The 11,072-nt window shown below is 51.1% G+C and overlaps 1 protein-coding gene across 2 annotated transcripts in view; it reads left to right on the forward strand.

The window, feature by feature from the left end:
• Window positions 1-9,831, forward strand: part of COL13A1 (collagen type XIII alpha 1 chain) — a 139,378-nt gene extending 129,547 nt beyond the window's left edge. Inside the window, exons 36-38 of one of the 2 annotated variants that reach the window (XM_080640098.1) lie at window positions 4,152-4,238; window positions 7,978-8,016; window positions 9,611-9,831. In XM_080640098.1, the coding sequence (XP_080496224.1) occupies window positions 4,152-4,238; window positions 7,978-8,016; window positions 9,611-9,613 (129 nt within the window). In that variant the 3' untranslated portion in view covers window positions 9,614-9,831. The remainder of the gene's footprint in view (window positions 1-4,151; window positions 4,239-7,977; window positions 8,017-9,610) is intronic. The other variant, XM_080640097.1, reaches the window with a different exon arrangement.
• Window positions 9,832-11,072: the final 1,241 nt, after the last annotated feature.

The following is an 11,072-nucleotide window of genomic DNA, read 5'->3' on the forward strand; positions in this document are numbered from 1 at the left end:
AATCTAGCACTGATTCCAGCCTCTCTAACTTAGGATGTATTTTTAGAGTACATCTATGTCCCTAAATTCTCCTTTCTGGCAGCTGGCCAAAAGCAACTCGATTTGTCCCATATGTTTTATAAACACGAGGGAGCAGGAAGAGCCGCCTGTACAGACTGTCCATGGGAAGACCAAGTCTAGAAACCACTGTAGTAGACAGACCTACTCCCAGAGATGTGCCGGCCTGCTAAATCAGGCTGGGAAGCCCACCTTCATTGCTGTGGCACCAAAGAATTTAGGCCACTAAAAAAATTGATCATTCCACCTTCTCGTTGGCATACTAACCTCCTTTCTAATTTATTTCTAACATGTTCTGGTTTTCGTTATTATAGTCAATTAAAACTTTTTAAACCAATTTCTTAAGACGTTTTCAGTTGGCTTGAGGCACTGAGCTATTTGAGGGCTGCAACACCAGCCCACGTGACGACTGTGTGGTTCTAGAGGTGGGGGCAGGGCAGGCAGACGCCCTTGTCACAGATGGAGGGGAGGTGGAAGCTGGAGGCACTGATGTTTAAGAACCAAGGCCACTGTATGAGGCAATAAGGCCCCGGGGATCAGTGGGAAAATGTTTCTTCTCCACCTCCCCTTTCTAAGGTTTTACACGCTCTCCCCGTCCCGTATATAAATTAGCAAATGTCACTTAGTCAAGTCCAGAGAGTGGTCAAATTGCTTGAGCCTTCTTCTGAGTGTGGCAAAGAACCCATTGGCTTACTAGTATTCCCCAGAGCCAGTTAGCGAATCAAGGAGCAGCTTATTCTCTCCCTCCAAGAGATTTGACTGTCAGGATGCCAGAATGTCCTGGAAGGGTCCCCCTACACCTCACCTCCTCATTCAGACCTCCTTGTGCCACCAGCCTCTGAGGTTTTTGAGGGGAGGTGTGAGGGCTTGGACACAAAGCCTTCAAATCAAAGAAAGGTCTAAGTAGAATCTGCACCGTGGCTAGGGACAGCTTTTATTCTGATGCCTGGAAGCTCAGAATTAACACTTTGGTCAAGGTAAGAGGCTGGAAGGGCTTAGATGACAGTCTGGTTAGAAGTCTCTTTGTTGCTGGAGATGCTCTAAGCCCCTTGCCCCACCAGGTGTGGAGGGTGGCTGCCTGTAGGGATGCTCCCAAACTCTACCACACATGCCGGGGACCCCATCAGAGAGGTCCCAATGTTCTATCAGACGGTGCCTGCATTCTATCGGACGGTGGCCTGAGATGCAATCTTAAAGCGCTGCTCCTTCGAGTCCCGCCAGACGATGGTCCTGAGCCTCTTCCCATTCATGGAGGAAGGTCCTCGGGGTGGTGGGCAAGGCTCAGAGCCCCTAACAGGCAGTTTTCTGAGGGGACACACCTGCCAGTACAAAGAACGTTCTGTCCTTGTCACTGAGGACACCGTCTGTCCCTTCACAGCCTTGTGAATTTGGCCTAGGAGCCACTTTGAGGATGAAAAAGTCCATCAAGGATAAAAGGGGGTGTGAATTTGGCAATTTGGGCACCAGGACAATTGGGTATGAAGGTGGAACTGCCTGCAAGCTACAGCCAACTGAAAGGTCTGCACGCATGTAGTGCGGCTACTGTCACTCTCAGAGATACACCATCTGTGGCGGGGGGGGGGGGGGGTGCATGCACATGTGTGTGCCCTGTGTGTGTGCATGTGTGTGTACCTGTGTGTATGGGTGTGTGTGTGTGTGTGTGTGTGTGTGTGTGTGTGTGTGTATGCATGCGTGAGTATCTTGCTTCCCCAAGCCCCCTTGCCTCCTTACTATCTCTTTGTCCTGGGCCTGCCTCTTCCTTCCTTTACTCCCTCAATATTTATCCCCCTCTATTTTGCACTACATTATAACAACCCCATTTCCCTCATCCTATCCCTTTCACTCCCCCAGCTTCAATTTCTTTCCTCTTAAATCAGTTGTTACATCTGCATTTATTTTGTGTAAGGAAACCTCTGCAGCTGGCTTCATCTGCCTTCCCTGTTCCAGCTGAAATCCTCTCTCTGCGGGGGCCTCATTGGGAGCAGAAGGATGTAGGCAAAGCTACTACTCTAGTGTCTCCAAAGGGCACCCAATATAAAGCCATTTCTTGTGCCCTTAGAACATGATGCCCCATAATGCAAGTCACCCATCCTGAAAGGCAGGACCAGCACAGCCTCCATCACCCACAGGCCAGTCACCAGGGACCGGGAGCCCCCAGGCTTGGGGAAACAGTGCTCACGTTTACCCTGGCCCCACCCAAGGGGCAAAGGAGTCTCATCCCTGAGAAAGTTCACGTGGGGCTTCCTCCCACAGCAAGTGGTTTTGCTTGTCCACTGCACGGGGACTATTCAGGCCACAATGTTCTCATTGGTGGGAGTATCTCAGAGCAAATGCGATTCTGCCTGGTATGCAGCACACGAGCCCTCGTAAACTCGTATCATTTTCTAAGTAAACATTTGCATTTTAGAAAACTCACTCAGAACAACGCATTGGCAATCACAGGGAACCTCGGGAATCAAGAGATTTAAGGAATTTCCAAAGATCCTGGAAAACATCAAAAACATTCTTATCCTCTGGCTCCCTCTCACAAACCCTTACCCTTCCACTACAGGAACACAGTAAACACACGAGACTATACCTTATACTAGCTAACGAGAGACAGTAATTGTTGTTGACATCAGACGAAGCAACTATCATTTACTGAGCATTTACCATGTGCCAGTATTAAGCGCTTCACATACACAAAGGCCTCCAATAAAGTTTTGAGGCAGGTGTTATTATCTGCACTTTACAGGTGAAGCAACTGAGGCTCAGAGAGGTTAAGTAACTTCCCAAAGTCACACAGCTGATCACAGGCAGAGCCTGCTTTGTCAGTGAGCTTTTGCTCTGACCAATGTGCTGCCCTCCTTCGAGGCCTGGAGCCCTGGAGCAACACTGTGGAAGCCTTAGACCAGTGGTCGGCAAACTGCGGCTCTGTTGACTAATGAGTTTGCTGACCACTGACCTAGACTCTCGATTCCAATAATTACAGGTTGTTGTTGTTCCTTGTGATTAAGCCCCTATTCCAGTGGTTGGCAAACTCATTAGTCAACAGAGCCAAATATCAACAGTACAACGGTTGAAATTTCTTTTGAGAGCCAAATCTTTTAAACTTAAACTTCTTCTGATGCCACTTCTTCAAAATAGACTTGCCCAGGCCGTGGTATTTTGTGGAAGAGCCACACTCAAGGGGCCAAAGAGCCGCATGTGGCTCGCGAGCCGCAGTTTGCCGACCACGGCCTTAGACCATCGCAGGGGACAGGCATTCCCAGGAAGGCTCCCGGGGGCACACCTGGCCCTCCAACCTGTGAAAATCCAAACTCTAATTCATTGCAAAGAATCCCCCACAGCCCTTCTTTAAACGGAGCGTGACGGTGGCACATGCAAAATGGGGTTCACCTGAGAAAGACAATGCTCACTGAAGCTTTTCAGAAGCAAGTGAATTCCTTGAACCGACTTGTCTGTGTACAAATAGCTGCCTATGGCTTCAGAACAGGATGGACAAGAGACACAGAATGGAAGGACCCAGCTGAGAGCCAGGGACCACCCATGAGCCCTGGACACACATGTGCATACTAGCACAGGCTCATACATGCACACGTGTGCACAACCATGTACATGTACACATTCATACATGCTGTGTTCACACACACATGCACACCAGGGCTCTAAATAAAAATTACCTTGTCTCCTAATAGAATATCAAAGGGATGAAAACCAATTGGGACAAAAGTGGTCAAGCCAAAATCTTTCAAAAATGGACCCTCAAATAGAAGGAAGTGAGTCCCCCTGTTTACACGCTGGGCTCAGTATTAGCAAAGCTGCCCACCAGTATCTTCCATCTGCATTTCCCCCCCACCTCCACCTCCGAGCCCTCCTGCTCCCAGGTCTCGCTCACCTCCCCTGCCCCTCCCCACCTGCCTTTGCCAAACCCTCAGGTCCTTAGAGGGGTGGCAGTGAGTACTGACCCCAAATCCTATTGGGGAGACCATCCTAATTGAGAGAAGCTATTTTCCCCTCTTTGTTTTTTTCTATGTCTATCTCTAACCTTAACACATGAATGATCCTGAAGTTTTGATGTTGTTTTTTCTCTTGGACTAAACTATTATTTACAGGGGGAGAGGGGGAAGAAAGGCTCTAGAGGGCCTAAAGGGGATAAGGGAGACCAAGGAGCGCCTGGATTAGATGCCCCCTGTCCGTTGGTATGTTTTCATTTATCACTTGCCTTGTTCTGGTTTTTCCCTTGAGGTTTGCAAGCTGGAAACAAAGAAGGCAAATACACTAAGATGAGAGCCGAATGACTACACTGATGCTACCAAATCTATCTGTGCCTGTGGCCCGTGGAATGCTTGCCTGCCGTTGGTGTGGCCTTAAAGCCACAGCTGCAAGTCATTCTGGCTAAATCCCTCTCCTTTGAAGCTGCAGAACAATTGATGTGTGGATGTGGAGAGACCCGAGGAAAGGGATTTGGGAAAAGGCCTCAACTCTTAACTCCAGGATGGCTGTGGAAGCCAGCGTAGCATTTGTGAGCCATGCATTTGCCTTCTTCGTTTCGTGGCCACCTGTGTAGCCAGCAGTTCACGCTGGTGGAATCCTCACCGGATCAGGATGCAGGACCCCCAGGTTAGCGTCTCCTGAGGGCACCCTGTGCCCCCACTAGGCAAAACAAGGTCAGAAAGGTGGCTTTTAATATACAGACTCCCAGCACCCACCAGCCACCCAGCTAAAAGCTGCAGATCAGCATCAGTAAGCAAGCACCCAGGAAGCCCTCCCAACGAGCCAGTAAGAAATGCCTCGTGGCTCATCGGCCGGCCTCTCAAGTGCCTTTGCAGCCCGTTTGAAGGTTCCAAAAACTCTGACGCGTGGGCATGGAAATTCATCTGTGTTCACTCCAAGTGAGTCCATCAAGGGAGAGGGGGCTGCTGCCCATGCTCCAAAGCTAAACTCTCCTGGAGGCCAAAGGAAGCCTGAAGTTGAATTTAGGAGACGCACATCAACTGTGGAGGTCCTGCATCCTGGGCAGGGTAGGACGGGGCCTCTCGACTCCACAGTCGGAGCTGGCCAGCCTTGACCTGAATAATCATCGTGGTTGGTTTTGTGAACAGGGACACCGAGGTTTTAAAGGAGAGAAAGGGGAGCCGGGGTTACCAGGGCTGGACGGACTGGATGCCCCGTGCCCGTTGGTATGGCATCACCCTTCCTTGCCTGCATGGCCACTTTGGGCTTCCCCACGTGTGTGGTTCATGCCTGCATTCCTCCCCACCACCCTCCACCTCCTCCGGCTCCATCCATCCAGTCTCCACTCCCCGCCTCTTCTCTCTGTAGACACCAAGGGTCACCGGCCTTGGCTGGCCCTCGGGGCTCCCGCCACACCCACTCTTGCATGCAAAGCTTACCAGGATGCTTTCTTGGCCTCGTCCTGCAGCTGCCTCATAAGCACATCCCCTTAGTGTGGGCCATCCCTGCCCACCAAGCCAGCGTGGGCTGTGCCTGATCCTCCTTCCACAACTGCTTCTAGACAAATCTGCTCCCAGAGAGAACACTAGGAGAGTGGGTCCTCTGGGCAGGCTCATAGGAACGGGGACTTCTCTTCCTTTGCACCCCGCTGTTAGCTCGGCAAGCATGGCTGAGCACCTGGCACAACATTTGAGACAGAGGCCCGAGTCTGCCCACAGCCCTCCCTGCTCCAGCATCTCACGAATCGGCGAGGCAGGTGGGCACACCTATAAACATGGGGCACACTGAGAAGGAGGTGTCCTGGCCATTCTATCCAGCTGCCCTGATGACTGCCATGGAGGGGGGCGGGGGGTCCAGGGTCAGGATTTTAGACCCTAAAGGGTTCGTCCTTTTTGCTTAAGTCCCCAAAGACCCTCCCTGGGTTTCCCTTTCGTTCATCTGAGCTGGTTCATCAGTGAACCATCTGGAAGAGCGAGAAAAGGTTGAGAATGTAGTTAATGAAGAGAAGAAGAGGTGGGGGGGGGGGGGGGCATGTCCCAGACTAGGGCAGCAGTTCTGCTCCCAGCGGGCCCAGTCCCTCCCTAGGTGGGACCTGCTAGAGAGCCATGGCATCCTTCCCGCTTCCTGCCAAGGAAGCAGACAGATCAAAGCTTCCGGTTCTCCTCCGCTTCCCCCAGAGGTTGGAGCCCCACGCCCCACCTGGGGTCACACAGGAATTATCTTGGAGCAGAAGAAGAAAATTATTTTTAAAATATGATGTGTGACCTAAGAGATGACCATAGAGCCCCTTCAAGGAGCTTTTAAGACCACCAACAAAGGTGAACAGTACAAGCACACACAGCAGCATGCCGCCTGTCCCCTCTTCTCAAACCCTTGCTTGGCCCCCACGTCCCACTGGCCCGGCCTGTTGAACCCGAGCATGTGGCGCACGCAGGCACCTTTCTCCACTGTGGAATTTCTGTCCCTCCTATCAGCCAGGTCCTCTGCCACATCCTCCCACATCTGAGCACCTGGAGTTCCGCCAGCCGCAGCCTCCCTGCTCCCCTCACACTTCTCCTCACCTGCCCCGCCCTCTGTCCCCCACCCCTGCCACCATCCATGTGCCGATGGGATGCCACTGTGGCCAGCGGAGGCTCCTCTCCCTTCCAGAGTCCGTGTGCAGCGGGCACTCTGTGGCGGGCTGGGGAAGGGGCATGAGGTCGTCATGAACCCTGGAATGCACCACCTCCCACTGCAGACTCTCCCACACCCAGAGGGGACAAATGAAGGTCATGTTTATTTGACCCTTAATGCAAACTAGCATATTCTCCAATAACATCCCATGTTGAGGTGTCATGTGTATTAATCTTGCTGTGGAAGTGCACCTAACTCCCCTTCACTTCTCGTTGCTGTCTCCTGCATGGTGTTGTTATGGGTGTGGGGCAGGGGTGCTATTGATCATGGGTTTTAGTACAAGATAACTAGACTTTAGCCCGCCATACCGACTGGCCGCCTGCTGAACGCCAGGAGAGAGGTTTAGGCGCCGTCATGGTGGATGAAATGGGTCTGGGGCCCAGGGGGCTCTCACGCAATCTCCTTGGGGCTGACCCCTGGCTCTGGGCCCCTGAATCTCTGTGTCCATCTCTTCCTCTGCCCTGGAGCCTGGAATTCTAGGATCTGGGTTTCAATTCTAGTACACGAGGATTGAGAACCCGATTTTTGCCCTGATTCAGCCTCCCACTCCCACCTTGTCTCTCAGAGGTCCCTAGATTCCCCCAGGGTGGCCAGAGAGACAGGGCGCAGAGCCCCAGAAGATGGGACACCCCGAGGCTGCCGATGCTCCAGGGGTGCCTTCAGCAAAGGGAACAACAGTGCACAGTTCATCGCCATCTGGCCACTGCATCTTCTTCCCAAATTCCCTGCAAGCCCTTGTCACTGCACTGAAGGCCCCTCAGAGCCATGTCCCTTTGTGCCCCTCCTTATTGATTATCAGATGGGAACTACCTACATCTCCTCCTGCCACTGCTGAGAAAGAGAAAAGAATAAGAGAATGGGAGGACGGGGGGCTGGGGTGCGGGGGGGCCTTGGCAGTTATGTCCTGCAGCCCTGCCTTCCCCAGGCTTTACAGAGGAGGAAGCAGGCTGCCCGGTGCTGAGGGACCTGCCCCTGAGCATGCAGCTCTCCATGGAGCCAGAGCAGAGAGCAGGCGGTTCTTCCCATGTCTCTCAGGTTGCCTCTGCTCACCAACCCTCAGACTAGAACAGCCCTCTTGGGCTCGCACTGTAACTTCACGTGACCTGAGCCAATGGGAACACAGATGGACTTGCTTCCTGCCTCCTTCCAAGGCCCTGACCAGGAGGAAATAGGAATAGAAAAGAAATAGACAGGAGCAGGCAGGGGCCGGGTTCTGACCAGCTACCACAGTGTGTGGTCCTGTTGCCCCGTCCTGCCTGCTCGATGGGCCATCCGGAGAGTCTGAGCCATGTGCTTCCTTCCTCACCGCAGGGCGAAGATGGCTTACCAGTCCAGGGCTGCTGGAACAAGGTGAGTCTTCCCAGCGCCTCGCTGTGCCTCAGGCACAGGTGTCCTCGGGCGCTGTTTCCACAGCGTGATAAGCATGCACCATTTCCATCCGGGGCCTTTCTGCAGATGAGGCAGTAGATGTGGGTCGGAAAAGGGATGATCCCAAAGGCAGGGTGCCCGTTAGACATCCCACGCACTGCACACACTTGGAGAACATTTAAACATGCTTTTTAAGGCACCAGCAAACCCAGTGTATGGAATTTCCATGCAGCCACACAGATGACATCTGTATGCTTTGTGTGGTTAATGTATACAGTACCTTTTCTCCAAGGAGCTCTAGACCTTGTTTTAAAATTAGTTGTCATTAGCTATTCTCATAGTGTTCATCTGAGGTCATTTAAGCCATACGATGACATTTATCCAGATGTAAGAAATCTAAATTTCTTAAACTATAAATCCACATGGCTTCTATCCCTCCACATAGAGCTTGGCCGGCTCACCACTCGACCCTTCCCTTGCATGTAAGTGTCAGAGCTTCATGCTTCCACACGTGAGACCTGTGGCCCAGAATTTCTAACAAGGAGCTGTCATTTATTCACACTTGCCTTGGGTTTTGCCATCATTAAAGCCATCTGACCTCAAAGGGCTGTGCCCTGGCACACAACTGTCTCACTCAGCCACAGCCCCCAACACACAGAGCTCCCCAGCCGGACCTGGGCCATCTGTTTACTAATCCAGAAACCTAGAGTGGTCCCCGGCAAAGATAACACTGCCATGCTGTCCCCCCACAGCCTGCCTCCACCTTGCCCCCCATCAAAGACTTTTCCTCGTAACAGGGCTGGAACCCCCAGCCTGTCTCAGAGTTTGTGCTTAGCTAAACCGGTCCTGTCCCCGTGGCAGCAGGGTCATACCGACAATGAGCTAAATATGCTCCTCTATGCTGAATGCCCAAATCTCATTCGTTCATGGGATTGGGTAAAAGTAGTGAAGCCCTTGGTGAAGCACTACTTGCCCAGGTACCTAAACACCCTCACCAGGGAGAGAAAGCTCAGCACCCCAGGCCGATGCCTCCCCAAGAATCTGTCCCTCCAGCTGTGCCTCGTCATCTGGCGAGTTCCCCTAAACCTAGTTACAGCTCCACAGAAGCAGGTAAGAGGTGTGTTGAATGAGACCCCTTGCCCCCTCAGGGTAAGATTTTCTCCTTCAAGGTTGCTGCTGATGGTTAGGGACTAGAGATGGTTGCGCTTTGCAGTGGACGAACAGCTACTCTCTAGAGCTACGGTGTCTTGGAAGAGCAGCTAGAGAGCCTCCTGTCAGTTGGTTCCTATCATAACTACAGTCTGGGATGGTCAGGAATTCAACTGCCCAGCCTCCAGAGGCAGCATGGACAGAAAGTGCCCTCTAGTGGCCAGGAAGGGGAGGGACTGGAAGGTGAAAGCGGTTTCCCACCCTCAGGGGGCAGACTGTCAGAACCAGGGTTTTCAACCCCAGTTGCCCATCCAGAGCGCCCATCCAACCCAGGACAAGATCGACCTCCTTTCACACAGGGAGATAAACACCCAGAGGCCCACTGGCACTAACTCTACGTTGTTTTGTGTTTGTTTTTGTTTTGCAGTGATGCCTCTAACCTGGGATTGGCCTGTGTGTGTGTTTGTACATAGAATATTTATTTTTATACAGTTTTTACTTTTGGAAAGTGCCTGAAGTATGATGCATCTTACAGATTATTAAAAAAAGTAAAAACTTGCATATTTTGTACAGAAAATACCAACCTCTCCTCTTTTGTTTACAAGATGTTTTGTATAAGTCTATGACTCTAATACACTTTCTGTTTCTGAGATGGTCACATGTTTGCATGATATTTGTGCACACTTATTAAGTATGGAAACTTAATAAATTATTGTGTTCCGCTGCCAAAGGGAGCCAACCAGCATGAAGGTGCTGGCTAGCCCATGTGTGAACCCACAAAAACATGAAGGTCCGTGGTGTTTGCCAAACCAGGTGTGTCTAAGTATCTTTTAAACTCTTATGGATTTTCATTATTAAAAAAAAAAGAAACAGCAGTTCATGATCCTGATTAGTCATTAAACTAAATACCTTATTTCTTGTGAAAGCAGAAGGTCCCAGAAGCAGGGCTCTCGGAAGTGTCATGTTTTGAGATGTGAAGTCCGACAGGAGGGAGGGGACTCCGTTCAGCAATGTCTACTGTAACATGTTCCAAGTTCGTGACGGTGTCATTTGAGCACTTAGGGTTCAGTTGTGATGAACCCCTCACTCCCCCGCAGCCCCCAGACCTCCTTACAAAGGGCTCTTTGCTACTTTTGTTTGTTGGTAGGTTTCTGTTTTTCTTCCTTTATGCTTGTCACTAGTACCGGCCACTGCTGGTGGTGGCTGTGAGTTGATATAGATCTGCAAGGTCCACCCACAACTAGCAGTTGGAAGGTTTGCCTCAGCCACCATTTCACTCCAACAAAGAACAGGCAGAAAACGGTCACGAATCTGGGCCAGATTGGGTCCATCTGAAGTTGCTTTTGTCTTTTCAGAAATAGAGTTTTACTGCTGCCTCTTTATAGCACCTTGCTGAGTAGAGGTCTCAGGAAACCTATCTTAAAGACAAAAGAATTAACTGGTGCAGCACACAAGTTTATTGTCAGATGCCTTACAACATAAACTGGTGCTTCTGAAGGTCTTGACAATAACAAACTACTTGAGTAGTTTAAACACCCTCTCATTTTGCTTCCATTTTCACTTGTCTTTGTATCTCTTCTCTTTGTAGAAAGTACACAGGCAAACTCAAACTCAAACCTGTCCACACACAGTCACAGGATTGCTACATCGGTAGGCTTCACATCCTGAGACCCTGCCGCACTGCTGGTGAGGTCTCACTCACAAACTCTTGCGTCAAAGCTGCCCAAAGCCGGGGGACTGTACCTGCATTCTTACTCTGAATGTCCACTCGGATATAGACAGCTTCCTCCTCTGAGTCTTGGCTTCCTCGTTTGAGAAGTGGAGCACTTGAACTAGAGTTGACCTCCATGGCCACTGAATGGAGTCATCTGCCCCTCCCCACGTGACAG

This window comes from Plecotus auritus (genome assembly GCF_963455305.1).
Source record: "Plecotus auritus genome assembly, chromosome: 9".
In the NCBI taxonomy this organism is placed as follows: Eukaryota; Metazoa; Chordata; class Mammalia; order Chiroptera; family Vespertilionidae; genus Plecotus; species Plecotus auritus.